The sequence below is a fragment of the Astatotilapia calliptera genome, chromosome 11 (assembly GCF_964374335.1).
Source record: "Astatotilapia calliptera chromosome 11, fAstCal68.1, whole genome shotgun sequence".
In the NCBI taxonomy this organism is placed as follows: domain Eukaryota; kingdom Metazoa; phylum Chordata; class Actinopteri; order Cichliformes; family Cichlidae; genus Astatotilapia; species Astatotilapia calliptera.
Genome location: NC_137432.1, coordinates 30,080,557 through 30,095,668, shown reverse-complemented (window position 1 = coordinate 30,095,668; position 15,112 = coordinate 30,080,557). Strand labels below are relative to the sequence as shown.

Below are 15,112 nucleotides of genomic sequence, written 5' to 3'. Positions count from 1 at the left end.
TGCATGACACCAAAAAGCTATTTTCAAATGCAAAAAAAAAAAGACTGCGTTATTTTTAATCCACATAATGTTGGCAATCTGTGGATCCAGCTTTGTAGAGTCACCGTTAACAAACTGCTGAATGATTCATAGATTAAAATCTTGCATGTTCTCTGTTTTCATAAATACAGAGAACTCAACCGTGTCTTATTCAGTGTTAAAATAAGAGTCCACAGCAATGGAACAAACCTTGAAAAAAACAGAAGTGTTATCAGACAAACTGTTGAAATGCTGAGACGGCTTGTCTTTCGAGTTCTGTAAGCTCTTTAATGCATTTAATTTGAATGAAATTAAACTTAATGTAATCTTTGTCGAGTAAAGTATCAGTAATGTTGGAGTAATGTAAAAACAGCCTAAATGACAAGTCAGGTTTTCACTCTAATATTCTGGTCTTTAACTTGCTGTGTAAAGAGCACTATATAAATTAAACACAGCGGAGTTTAAGAAACTTTATTTCGTACCACTACGGGGGTCTCATTTTCTTAGGATGGCAAGATTTTTGAGGAATAGAAATACCCACTGACTGACATTTTGTGATAAAAATATAAAACATACATTGTGTGATATAAGATAATAATTGTATCTGTTGTAGTGCTTATGGGGGTGGTGACAAACTTTCTGAAATGTTGTTGCAGGAAAAAGGAAGAAACAGAAAAGAGAGGAAGAGAAACTTCAGCTCCAAAAAGGCAGCAGATATCAGTGTGGAGAGAAGACTGACGAAGAACAAGACGAAACACGTAAACTGTTTAATATATTTCAAAATATCTTTTTAAAAATGTAAATCTGAATGTAAAGGTTTTCATATTTATAGCAGTGCTGGCAAAATTAAGAGATCTTATGCATTCATTAAATATGGTTGACAATATACATATATTTATGATATGAGGGGTATTTTTACTCTGTAGGGATCTTTTTTTTTTCATTAATTAACCTCCTAGGACCTGGTGTCCACATATGTGGACATCACATTTTGGGTTATTTAGACCAAAATACAAAATTTTGCTCTACAAGGGCCTGATATCCACTTACGATGACATTATACTGCTACTGTTCTATCAACATTTTAAACGAATAGCCTCATATGTGGCTTTTATTTTTCTTAAAAACAAAAATAAGGTTAAAAAAATCTAGTAATTCTTTGTTTTTACATTCATCGGGCAAATATATCCCAAATATCAAAGAGAAATTAAAAATGCATGCCGTGGAAGAGTTCAGGTCTTAGGAGGTTAATGTTTCAGAAATAGATATCACAAAGATTTTTACCATAAAGATCTTTATGGTCAATTACTACATAACTAAGCATGTGACATCATTTACTGAGTTGTGAGAAGAAGACTTTTCTTGTGTTTTAAATTTTGTTTTAATTCCTTTATACTTCTTTAATTTGCTTTATCATCTTGATTAGTTATTCTGTGGAAGGAGAGACTGAACGTGTTGCGCATCGAATATCCAGGATGTTTGTTCTCATCTGGTCAACTCTGTTTTTCTCTGTAAGAGGCAGCAGTGCTGACAAAGGTTTGCGTCTGCTAATTTGTAAACCTGTATTTCTGCCAATATGATTTTTGTATATATCTGTGTGTGAAACTATTTTCATGACATGAATCTAGATAAAAAGCATTTATTCACACTCACACATAATTTAACAGTGCCATTGCTATCTGTTGACTTGTATGTCATAAATAAATCTTTTGTTAACTGCACATATAATAAGATAAGAAATGTGAAACCTTTCATCTTTCCCTTTGCATTAACAGGTGCCTCAGTCTGGAGACGACAACACTGTAGAGGCAAAGGAAACTGTGTGACTCTGAGTGAGCGAGAACTAACAGCAGAGGCTGGACTCTGTGTTGTGATCCCGTGTTCTTTCACTACTGCTGCTAACTTTACACCCAAACATACAGTTTGGTACAAATGCGAAGCGTCTAAAAAATGTAGTGATGCTAACATAACATTTCACAGCAACAAGAACAATGAAAAAGTTCAGTCTGGGTTTAAAGGACGAGTCTCACGTTTGGAACCTGATGTGAGTCAGAAAAACTGCAGCATCATCATTAATGATCTGAAAGAGTCTGATTCTGGATTTTATCAGCTCAGAGTTACTGGTGTACTGAATGGACAACAAGGTGGATTCACATTCAGTCAAAGAGTAACTGTTTCTATTAAAGGTATGAAAAGTTATTCCAAGAACAATCATGTAGAAACACGATATTAAGTCATGTACAACAACATATTTTGTATTTTTTTTGGTCTTAATGAAGTATTCATTCATTTTAGGAAATTGTTAACCTCTAGCTGGTAGCTAGTAGGAACTGCAGCAGTTCCTGGTAAAACCTGTGTTTGCCATTAACCATTTTACCAAATATTTTATTATCTGAGCCCAAATCCAAGTAGTTAAACTTCAGACAGTTTATGTGATTTCATTAATGCCCAGTATTTCCATTAGGTATTGAACAGAAGCCTACAGTAATGATTCCCACACTGACAGAGGGACAGCAGGCCACACTGACCTGCACTGCTCCTGGTCTCTGCTCTGGATCTGTTCCTCAAATCACCTGGACATGGAGAGGAGAAGGAGGGACTGAATCTTACATTACAGGAAACAGCACTGTGTTTAAGACTGAGGGTCTGACTCCTTTCACACAAAGACATGTGTCAACTTTGACCTTTAACCCTTCAGCTGAACACCACAACACCAATGTCACCTGTAAAATCCGCTTCACAGGTGACGCGACTGCACAAAAGACTTCAGGTTTGAATGTAAACTGTGAGTACTTTTACAACCTTAAGTTGACTTTCCCCCCTAAAATCTATTTTATTTTACAGGATCATCTTTTCACTTGCAAGAATTTTGGAGTTATGGAAACTACATGACTGGGATTTATGTGTATTTGTTTCATAGATGTGAAGGAGGTTAACATCACTGGTGTTACAACTGTCAGGGACGGTGAGGCTCTGAATCTGACCTGCAATGTTCACAGTTTCCCTCCATCTCTGATTATTTGGTCTAAACTTGGTTACAATGAAACGCTTCACATTGACACTGGATCAGCCAATCTTGTTATCATCAATGTAACAGCAGGATATGCTGGACAATACGTCTGCACAGCTAAATATATGAACAATACCCTGAAGGACAAAGTCAACGTCACAGTGATATGTGAGTACACAGCTTTATGCTTTTGGACGGAATATATTTCTAGCAGAAACACAAGCCTACATCTGGTTTTTGTAAGTATACAAAAATATATCCATTACAAAAAAGTGAGCTGAATAAAAAGCTTGATTAGCGTTAATATCTACAGGTAGGATTAAAATTAGGAATGAAAAATGAAGGTCGAATGTTGGCAAAAAAGCCGTTTAAACATAACATTCAGACATTTTCATAGATGCTGATCAGAAAGTGTTGGCTAAGCCTGCAACTGATCAGCTTGCCTGTTTTATGTTACTGGAAGTCGGCACAGCTGCCGTCCCCTCACCATCATCGTCACAGCTTTCATTTTTAATGTACTAAAGGAGTTATTAATGACTTTTCATACTGTTTTCTCTGCATCTAACATGTTGGGAAAGAGGAAGGTCATCTAGTACAGTGCTAAGCTTATTTACTTGCTGATTGTAGTGAAAGGTTAGTCAGTAGTAGCTTGCCTCACACAGTGGTCTCCCGGTTTACTGTGAAAGACCAGAGTTTTAGACCACAATACGTGTGTGAAAATCACCAGAATAAAGGCTTTTACATGCTGGATGTGCAAAATCTGGTTTCAATGGACTCAAATATTCTTAAAGCGGCCATGCACACCTACTGCATACTTATGTAGGATGAATTTGCACAACAACTTAGGATGAGGATAGCTGTGGAGTTTCAGTGCGACAATGGGTGGGTTGATTGCAGTGTTTTTAAACTTGTGCTAATGCTAATGCTGCTCCCTGTTGTTTATAATGTGACAAAAGATTATTCTGTACAGGTCGTCTGTATAGCAAAATATTTGAACATGACTCTTACATTATATCTGAATGTGTCTGTGTACGTTAACCTTATTATCTGAGGTTTATATGCACAGTAAAGGTTACGTCTGTATTTCTTTTAAAACAAAGTTTGCTTATATTTAATCATTCTTTGAGTTATTTTCTAATTTCTTATCTTAAACAAAATATTGCCATTTCTTCAACAGATAAAAGGATACCTCAAATCATTGGAAACACAACTATCAAGGAGGGAGATGTCCTGAATCTGATCTGCAGTGTTGAAAGTTTCCCTCCATCTCTTATTATGTGGTCTAAATTAGGTTCCAAGGCAAACCATCATAACGACACTGGATCTGCTACACTAGTCATCCCAAATGCAACAGCAGAACATTCTGGACAGTACATCTGTACAGCAAAATACATGGACAGTGTCCTGAAGAAAGACACCAATGTAACCGTGATATGTAAGTACACAACATCGTGCAACATCGCGCAGAAAAAGTATTCTTGGCACAGTTTCCTCCATCGGACAACCGTGCATTGTCAACATTGTGCATTGTGCAGTCAAATTTGTAGACATTTTTAGATTGTTGGCATTGACTGCTAGCACTAAAAAGCAAACAAAAAAATACATATTGAATAAAATGCAGACAATGTAAAATATACAATAAAATGAACATTCCTGACAAACAAAAAATTACAAATGTGCATTCAAGAACCATTTGAATTTACTGATCACATTCTACAATAAACATTTTAAAAGCTGTTGGTATTTGTGGCACTTGACAGTAGGTATATAGTGTTACAAACAAAGATGGGCAGTAACACGTTAAAAGTAACACATTACTGTAAAGCTATTATTTTTTCAAGTAACGAGTAAAGTAAGGGATTAATATTCCAAAAAAAGCTGAATTGGTTTACTGTATCTCATGACAATGATGTGCGAGCGTGCAACGTCCATAGCAGCAACAGACGTGTGTAGATGAACAATGGATTATATGGAGGGTGGGAGAGAGTACGACCATGCAGCATTTAAAGCTCGGAAGTACTGAGATTACTTTGTTTAATTCCGTAAAAAGTGACAGAAACATTAGTGTCCACTGTACACTCAGCGTGGGAAAAAAACTTTCTACAGTGAAAAATTAAACCTCAAATCTGAGCAAGCACCTGCCCTGCCACAGTGTAACGTTGAATTGTGTTCATTGGTTGAGAGGAGGCGGTAGAAACCTTAGCAGGATAGTAGGAAAAATACGCAATCACACTGAAACTGGGAATTCCACAGCATATCCTTTAATGCACCTTTTCTTCATCAACCATACAAGGCCCGGTTGAACGGCTGTTGCCTACGAAACATGACACACAGTGTTCATACAACCCGTAACATTGCAAAAGTTCCTGAAGAGGTAAAATATATAAAGTCTGTCTCTTTCCATGCACTCGCGTGCAAACATGTTGTTCATGTCACTACCCGATCTGTACCAGAAACCCGGTCAGTACCACACATGCGCAAATCTTACGTCACTTCCTCTCTTTGCCAACATTGCGACATTTAATATATTTGAATGACACGGTTAGCGCCCAGTTAGCTCCTAGCATTTCTCGACAGCTCTGCCTCTTTTTCGACTGCCCGGGATATTTAAACAATGGATACCTCCATATACAAACAAATTCATGCATTTCTCCTCAACGGAACAACAGCGCCATAAAATAAGAAGAATGGTGCCTAATTACAGACTTAATAATACAGACTTAGTTATGTGTCATGTGAAGATTCATCAGCCAGATTAAGTGTTTACTGACAAATGACAGTGATAGGGGACATCATCATCACTATTCCAACAATCCTCTCCACACAGACAAGCAGAAACACATTCGACTATCACTAAATCAAATGTAACACGCATACATGAACATGATTTGTAATGATGCAAGTTCAGTTTACAATAGGGCTCATTTGCTCGGTCAGCAAGTGACAGTATCCTCGTACATTGGGGCGTAAACTGCCATTAAACGAAACAGAAGAAGAAGAGAACATCTGCACATGCACGGTACGGATCGGGGAGCCCTGATCCGTAACTATCTTTTGATTTTTTGTTTTTGTCTACATTATATTGAAATGTTTCATTATTGCCGACATTTTCCCTTGTGGGACAATTAAAGGATTATTCTATTCTATTCTATTCTAACATTTTAAGAGATACGTATTATTGTTAACATCTTAACAGATACTCTGACCTGTAACTATTGTAAACTGCTTCGAGCGGAAATAGACACCTTTCGCACATGCGTGGTACTGATCGGGTTTCCGGTACGGATCGGGTAGTGACAGTTCACAGATAGGGCAGTGGCTCATACTAATGACATCATAAACCCCTGACTTAGGTTGCCTTAAAGAAACACCACACAATTGTGACTGTTACAACGGGAATGCAAAATTCACAGAGAAACCCCCGGATTATTTTGTGCTTCTTATTATTGTTCTAGCATCAACACACTACTTTTCTTACATGTTCATGTCTACACAGCTGTACAGGGTATCATTACACATTTCCATAGTATAATGTTTGTATGACAGTGTTCTTTGAATGAACCACTTAAATGTGGTTTTTAGATACAAGGAACCTTCACATCATTGGAAATACAACTGTGAAGGAGGGAGATGTTCTGAGTCTGACCTGCACGTTTGAACGTTTCCCCCCAGGTCTTATTGTGTGAAAAAAAACGTAGTTCCAACACAGACATTCATAGTGGAACCTACAGTGAATTGCACAGTGACACTGGATCTGCTACACTTGTTGTTTATAATTCTGTTTATAACATGTTTATAACATTCTGGACAGTATATCTGTACAGCAGAATATTTATACACGACTCTTACATCTTATCTCAATGTCACTGTGTCTTGTGAGTAGTTTAACCTTGAATCTGAAGTTTATATTTTGGGTTAACTTTCCCTTGTTTTATGATTATGATCATGTGTTTACAGGGTTTTCAAAGATACAGAAGGGCTCTGGATGTGTGCTTCAGTCAGAGGTTTTGACCTGTGTGTGTATCAGTGAAGGGTTTCCTTTACCTACTATCAATTGGCCGCTACTGAAGAACCACACTGAGTACTCTGTCATTACTACTGTGTCAAACCACACAGTCAACAGCATTATCAGTCTAACTGTAAAAAGCCATGGCAACAGCACTGTTGAATGTGTGAGTAACAATGGAAATGGAGAAGAAAGAGAAATCCTCCTTATCCATCAAAACTTGTCTGAAAAACATGGTATGTGCTTTTTCAAATTATCACCACTACCACTTTCTATATCAAATAATATCAATATCTTTGTAATCAGACATTGATTAGTTAGTTTTTTCCATTTACTCTATGTAATATAAAGAAAATGTATTAAGCTTTTTTTATGTCGTTTCCTTTGGTTATAGAGCAATCATCTGGTGTCAGGCTGGCATACCTGAAAGTCACTATTGCCTTTTTGACTGGGGTACTTTTTTCAGCAGTCCTTTGCTGTTTGGCCAAACATTGCTACAGGTACAGCATTTATTTTTATAACTATTATTAGGATGGATGGATGGATGGATAGATAGGTAATTACTTTTTTACTATAAAATTACTCTTTTCTCCAGAAACAAACAAAAGACTTCCAGAAGTTTGGAGATGAGGACACATCAAGATGATAAACTGGTATTTATGTTCATTTGGCTTTTTTTTTTTTTTAATATACTTGCTTTTTAGTTAGTTAATATGTATGCTCTCATTTGTCATCAGTCAAGATTTTATTTTGTAAAGACACTTCCTGTTATGTTGCTGAGAATAATCGAGAGTTTATTAAAACTCTCCTTCATGCAGAAACATTCATGCAGTTTCTGCTGGAAGACCTGTCTGCTAATGTAGACACTAAAATTCAACAGGAATAGATGAACAAAGTTTTAACAAAACAAATATTCTTTGTACACTAAAATATCACCCAGTCCCGCGATGCAACTGTCCCACAACCCAGGACTAATGTTCCTTATGTGCTTACAACCAGGAGAGAAATTGCCCTTCCACAGTGGGGACCACGTCCCAGGTGGATGAGGAGATCCCTCCTATCCTCATCTTGCCCCTCCACTAAGCTAGTCACACCACAGCTCAGCTCGCACTCTGCACTTGAGTCTGTCACTCGATTCCACTGCGGCTTCCCTCGTGGCATTGCTTTTAAAAACAGACAAATCAGAATGAAATCATGCAAATAAAAACCACACACAAATAAACAATAAAAATCAATTATAAAAGACAAATACAAATTTCCACTGTGTGACACTAACACCTGTTAATATATATTTTTTTCACATCCTGATCCAAAGTTCTACAATGTTACAGTATATGAATTGGGTCAGATTCATGCCACAATTATTTGGTTCCATTTATAAGATCAGCCTTCATTTTTTGTTGCGTTTAATTCAGTTCAGAGAGGGAGGTTTTGGATAATCTCTCTAAAAGACAAAATCTACTGAAAACAGTTAATTAACTGGCACAAAACGATCTGCTCTTTGGAGGGACTGTTCTGGAGTCTGAGAAGGAATAACTCTGCTAAAGAATCATTCCCTTTTAAACACACCGCAGGCATATATAGACATTAAAGCTCTGTTTAATCAACAATACCAAAAAGACACAAAAAGAACAAAACAAGCAAACATAAAATGCAAAGTACATTGTGAAAGATTACAACCAGTAACTGTCAGTAACTAAAGGTTCAATTCTTACACCAAACTGATAAAGAAAAAAAAAAGTAAAAGAAGAATTTTGTTCTGTATGCATAGCAAAATGTAAAAATACCAGACAGACGCAAGTGACTGACTCTTTACTTTGTACCTAACAGGTCTATGATGGTCAAGAGTTACAGGACAATCTGACTCTTAACTCAAACAGCGGGCCAAAAGAAGTGGAGTATGCTGACATTAATTTTTCCTTGTTGAAAAGAAATGGTGCCAGAGAGGCAGCAAGGAGGCAAGAGAGCACAAAGACAGTATATGCTGAAATTAAGAAAGCAGTCGAGGAACGGGAAGATGATGCTGAAGAGGAAGGTGAAATGCTGGAGGCCAAAGAGGACGAGATGGTAGTGGAGATGGAGATGAAATACCGTGAACCAGAAAAGGAGTTAAAAATGGGAAAGGAGAGAGTGTATGCCACTGTGAATGATGTTACTGATGAAATTTGAGGAATGTTTTATTGTGGAGTTGATTGAGATAAAGAATCTCTCATCACACGTTATGAACATCACGCCTTTACATACAACAGCAGGAACTATGCAAACATTAATTTACCGAAGTATGTGTGTGTATAAAATAACATTTCTACACCTAAGAACCATATGGTTCTGGTATATAAAGTGCACAAATAAAGTTAGAGTGTTAAGCTTGCTATTAACAGTAGAGATACTGCACAACAAAATAGGAACAAAAAAAGCTTAAATATGCAGAAGTGTTCGCAGACAAGCTCTATGCAGATGAAATGACGTCATGCCAAAAGAGGGAAAGTTTTTTTTCTTTTCTTCTTTAAGCTCATTAATGCATTTGATCTTTCTAAGGAACTTCCTTCTTTATTTACCGTATATTACTGTTTACTAATATATGCACATTTGAACCAGCAGGAAAGCAATGAATTAATGGCAATACAATGAGCCAGTAAGTGCTGAATGCTGTTGAAGTGATGTGAAGACAAATGGTGTGTATATGTTATATTTTCTGTCTGATATTGTAGGCTCTTCATTTGACAATGGAAAGACCGTTGAAGTGATTGAAATACAATAAAATTGAAATTAATGTATAAATTGTAATGAATTCATTTTACTGAAATTTCTGTTTCTTAAGATAATAAGACTTTTCAGGACTAGGTCTGCACTATAATGTTCCTCAATGGCTTTTTAGATCCTGCTTTCTATTGAGCTTAGCTATTTAGTTTAGGTAGCAGCTCCTTCTGCTGAGGTTGTCTCTCTGAGTTGCCATTCATAAAAGATAACAGTTCTTGGATTAGCTTGATTGCTTTTTCTGCCTCTTCTAGTTTCTCTTCTGCCATTTTAATGAGCATCCACTTACTCTTATTGGCAACAGCTTCTTCTGCCAGGTACTTACAGACCTCCACCATTCTGTCCTAGTTTATCTGGCTCAATATAGAGAAATATAGAGGAATCTCCAGATCCACCTCACTTATTTTGTTTTTTCTCTAGAGAAAAAAGTCAGCTCTCCACACAGCAGAGCATCACCAGTGAATCATCCTGTACAGTGCAGTTGACTCTCACTTTATATGGCGCAAAATCCCAATAGTCACTTCAAGGTGTTTTATGTTGTAAAGTAAAGATCTTATAATAGAGAGGAAATCCCAACAATCAGATGACCCCCTGTAAGCATGGACTTAGTGACAAGCACTGTATTCCCACACTAACAGTGGGACAGCAGGACACAATGCAGGACAGCATACTGACCTGCATTGCTCCAGGTCTGTGTTCGGGATCTGTTTCTGGAGTCACATGGACATAAATCTTATGGGACACATCTCTGTTTTCACATCAGAGAATCTGACTGGTGTAACTTAGATAAACAACTCAGCTTTGACCTTTAACCTTTAAGCTGAAAACCATATCACCAGCGTTACCTGTACAATCAGCTTCACAGATGAAACATCTGGAGAGATACCTTCAAATTTCAATTTTTGAAAATCTTACTGATCTCATTTTTCTGTCCCTCTCTCTCTCTCTCTCTCTCTCTCTCTCACACACACACACACACGCACACACACACACACACACACACACACACACACACACACACACACACACACACACAGTGATATATATCCTTACCGTTCTTAGGTTAAAATCTTGCACCTCATTTGCAAACACTTGGTTTGCACAACACAGAGAGAACAGCTGTGCTTTACACAAAGTTAAAATAACATTTCTCAACAATTGCTAATAAGAGTACAGATATTGCACAATATAAATAGAAACAAAACAGCTTAAATATGCAGAAGTATTTGTAGAGAGGCTGTATGCTGACGTGGGGAAATTCTGAGGGAAAGAGAAAATTTTGTTTTAATTTTAGAAAGGTGCATTGGTTTAGTGCCCCTCGCTCATGTATATGTTGCGTACTTCATTTCTATTGTGTTCACAGTGAACTGTCATATTATTTGTACTTTATCAACCTATTATATGTCTAACAATGCAAAAAATGCAGTCTGAGTAGTCTTACTTGATCAACAATCTTTTTACAAACTCAACATCATTTGTCCTTTTTTAGTTCTTTCCTTTTTCTAGTTTTAGGTGTGAAGATGAGTGATCCATTCTGTGCAAAGAACACATACAATATCACTCTAAATAAAAGACATATAACAGCTGAGTCTGGAGTATGTGGTTTTTTTTACCATGTTATTTTACTACAGAAGCTAGTTTAATATCAAAAGTAAAAAATTGACCTTTAACCCACTGCTAGAGTCTGACCTGAAAATGAGGAATGGTATCATCATCCTCAATGACCTCATCAACTCAGACTGGATCATATCAAATCAGAGTTTCTGTTACCAAGAAGAGGAACTAATAACTAAAGGACTTATGACAGCTGTTAACCTGTTAAAGCCTGGACCATGAAATAAATGGCAGAAAAATAAAAACAGTAAAATATATATAAAATTCCCCGCTCGCCCCTACGGGCGGTCTATCCTTCAAGTTCAGGCCTGGAGCTTGAGGGTCCTGTGCAGTATCTTAGCTGTTCCTAGGACTGCGCTCTTCTGGACAGAGATCTCTGATGTTGTTCCTGCACTGCACCGTGCTCCGATTACCCCAGGGACCACTGTTATCTTCACGCTCCACATTTTCTCGAGCTCTTCTCTGAGCCCTTGGTATTTCTCGGTAATGGTGGCTGTAGGCATCGTCCGTGGGGCTGCGTTAACATCATATAGTTGACCTTCTGAGGGTACTTCACGTAGTCTTGGTAACCGGCTATGGGGGAATCCAGGTTTCAAGCTTGGCCATGATCCTATCTTTAAGGTCAGTTTCTAATGCACTCAACGATCCTTCTATCGCACTTGGGGCTTGGAATCCCAATCTCGGGTGGGAATGATATCTGTATTTAATTTGACTTGACCGTTTCAAGTTGGGTTCAGTTTTCCTCTCCTGAAATTGTTGCTTAATATCTGTTGCGCTTCTTCTTCCTATTGACTTCTCACTTCCTAAACGTGATGACCTCTCATCACGTTTAGGAAGTGAGATATCCTTCAGCATCGTTCAGTGAGATACATTTCCTGGTCCCTATTCTAGGAAGCATGTTCATCAAACTGAGTGTAAAAATAAACTATGAGTTTATTAACTCTGAGATCAGCAACTCAGAGTTTCAGAGTTTCGTTTCAGATCAGAGTTTCGTGTTCAAGAACAGTTCACCATCGTAAGTTCAATAAAGTTCAGTTCAGTTTAAAAAATAAAAATAAAAACAGTTTTTGTTACAGACTGGTTGAGACTGGTTCCTGGCCCGTGCCATGTGTTGAGGTGCACCTCACTGTATCTATGGGTCATATCTTAAACCTCACACTCAAACATCAGCTCCTTCTCCACCAGAGAAGTGATGTTTCATATCCCAGTTGTCAGCCTTGATATTCAGACATCAGACCACCAATGACTACGTCATTTGCTGGTGTTGATACACACTGCACCCAACCTCTATAGCATCTCCTTTGGGTGGTGACAGTGAGCGAGAGAGAAAATTTAATTTAGTTTTTTTCACTACTGGCTAAAAATGCTTCATGAGATTTGCAGAATCTAATCTAATCTCAGCCTTCACTGATAGATAATAGCAACCTTACAGCTATACCAGGAATGTTTTGCTGACTGATTGGAAATCTTTACACTGTGTTTCACAAGCCAGCTTTCCAAATCTATAATGACTCTGAAGTTTTATTGGTAACGGTAAACATTTTATAGGAAATGTCACTTTTATAGATTTTAAAGATTTGAGTCTATTTTTTGGAGAATGAGTTACTTTAAATAAAGAATACAGGTTGTGCTTGGGAAAAAGTAAGGCGTTATGAATGAATCTGGACAGGATGAACTCCAACCTGGACCTGGGCATCTATGGACTAAATCTGTGATCCTGATCTATTTTGGATCCATCCAGTCAAAGAAAGAAAAAGAAGAGTATAATCCCCTGTTTGAGGTTTTTTTTTAATGGCGGCCAGTATTCTATCATCTCCATCATTATTTGGTAGAATTTTGTAGAAGAGCACTTGTTTTCTCACTTGAGATCTTTCTGTAATCTGTAGCTGGCTATTAACATGTTAGATGTTTCACAAACTGCAAGATTAAAACCTGTATCTAATGATTCAGTTTTCTTCATCTCAATCTGTCTGAAGGACCGAAAAAAGGTATTTTTAAAAAATTATTATTTGTATGACACAAACAACTTTATTGTAAATGTGCAAACAACTGAGGTTGCTGTTGATGCAAATAATGTTGCTGATCACGCGAAAATGATATTGCTGTATTATGACTCATTATGTATTATGAGTCACTTCCTCTATCTCTGTCTTTCTCGCTCTCTTTCTTTCTTGCAAAAAATTGTTACACAGTAAAAATTAACCAATGGTTAAATTAAGGATAGATTAAAATTATGCACCTCAAGTGAAGAGCTTTGCATGATACAGAGAGCACACCAGTGCCTTACACAATATTAAAGTAATATTGCAACACTTTCCAATAACAGTACAGATATTGCACAATATAAATAGAAACAAAAAACCCCCTAATACTTCCTATGCAGAAGTTTTTGCAGAGAATGGGAATAAAATGGAGAAATGCTAAGAGAGAAAGTTAATTTCTTTAAAATTATTTAAGTTCTTTAATGCACTTAACCTTTCTCAAGGAACTTTAAAAAAAATATCATTGTTAACTCTTTTAATATATGCAGATATGAGGCAGTAGGAAAGCCCTTGAATGGCATTCCAATTATGCTGTACATGTTTTGGGGGTGTTGGAATGATGTAATGATGCTTAATGACATGCACAGGTCATATTTTCTCTCTAATATTGTACAGTCTTTACAGTGTAAAGACAACAAAATTAAAAAAATGAATGGAATGTCTGGAATGTCAATTTCCCAAGATAATAATAAGATTTTCAGGGAATAAAAATTAGTCAGTGATTAGCATTTTGTGTTAAAATATACAGCATACACTGTGTGATATGAGATGAGAGATAACTTTATTGGGGGAAGAATAGTATTTGGTCACTTAAATTGACATCAAAACTGGCCTCCCTGTGACTCGCTGTGAGGTTGTTGATCCACATGAATTTCTCCAACCTAATCAGCAAAGATCAGATTATATGAAAGGTAAAGTGACATTATTGCGTCTGCCCGGTAATGACCCACAGGATGTCAAAATTCAGTATTCTTCCTGAATTCAAGAAATCTGGCTTTTCACCCCAAGCTACCCCCACACTTGTGGTCATAACATCAAAACTAACAGTGATAAGATGATGAAACCCACAGATTGTGTAGTTTAATAACTGTTTAAAATTTTCTGAAATTATACACTAGTATGAATCTAGAACAGCAATTAATACAATGTTGGATGCTGTCACAGCTTTTCATATCACTATTCAATGATCCAGCAAGAAAATAAAACTTTTATAGACATTTTCAAAGTAGAAATACTGAAATATATGATTTAATTATTTTTTTCTTTTGTCCTAATTGCAGATTTTTATATAACTAAATTGCATATTTGTTTAGATTTTTACTGTCTTTTTCTGGTAAAATGAATTTAGTAATACAATGTTGGTCATTACTTAATGTGATCAAATGACATATATAAAATATAAGGGGGTAAAAAGTTGTTATAACGCTGTTTCTGTTTTCAGTAGATTTAAACTTTTCCTTCAAATTGGGCTACATGCTGACTAATAAGTGTACTAATTTTTTTTTCTCTGAATCAATCTATTTGGTGTCCTGGTGAAAAACGCCGGTGTGTTTATGAAACGGACCCAAAACGCAGACACAGGAGAAATGAACTGGTGTTTAAACAAAAAATGAACCTTTACTGCGGGTGATACAAAAAACGGAAAACAAGGGAGAAAGAAAACTG

General features: G+C 36.7%; 1 protein-coding gene across 2 annotated transcripts; it reads left to right on the top strand.

The window, feature by feature from the left end:
- Positions 1-673: 673 nt before the first annotated feature.
- On the top strand, positions 674-11,374 carry LOC113032858 (sialic acid-binding Ig-like lectin 5). 2 transcript variants are annotated; one of them, XM_026186009.2, is made up of 10 exons: positions 674-776; positions 1,445-1,554; positions 1,794-2,204; positions 2,483-2,788; positions 2,939-3,196; positions 4,206-4,463; positions 6,986-7,270; positions 7,429-7,534; positions 7,630-7,687; positions 8,865-11,374. In XM_026186009.2, exons 2-10 carry the CDS (start codon positions 1,494-1,496, stop codon positions 9,201-9,203), a joined length of 2,082 nt encoding a protein of 693 aa, XP_026041794.2. In that variant the 5' UTR covers positions 674-776; positions 1,445-1,493; the 3' UTR covers positions 9,204-11,374. The 2 variants fall into 2 exon arrangements, with proteins under 2 accessions (XP_026041794.2, XP_026041792.2); XM_026186007.2 differs by having other exon boundaries at positions 2,483-2,803.
- The last annotated feature ends 3,738 nt before the right edge of the window (positions 11,375-15,112 follow it).

Bases quoted from the DNA above. Each gene is read 5' to 3' on its own strand.
- LOC113032858 (XM_026186007.2), top strand. From the start codon at position 1,494: ATGTTTGTTCTCATCTGGTCAACTCTGTTTTTCTCTGTAAGAGGCAGC. The intron at 4,464-6,985 runs GTAAGTACACAA...ATGTGTTTACAG, and splicing joins CACCAATGTAACCGTGATAT to GGTTTTCAAAGATACAGAAG. The intron at 7,688-8,864 runs GTATTTATGTTC...TGTACCTAACAG, and splicing joins CACATCAAGATGATAAACTG to GTCTATGATGGTCAAGAGTT.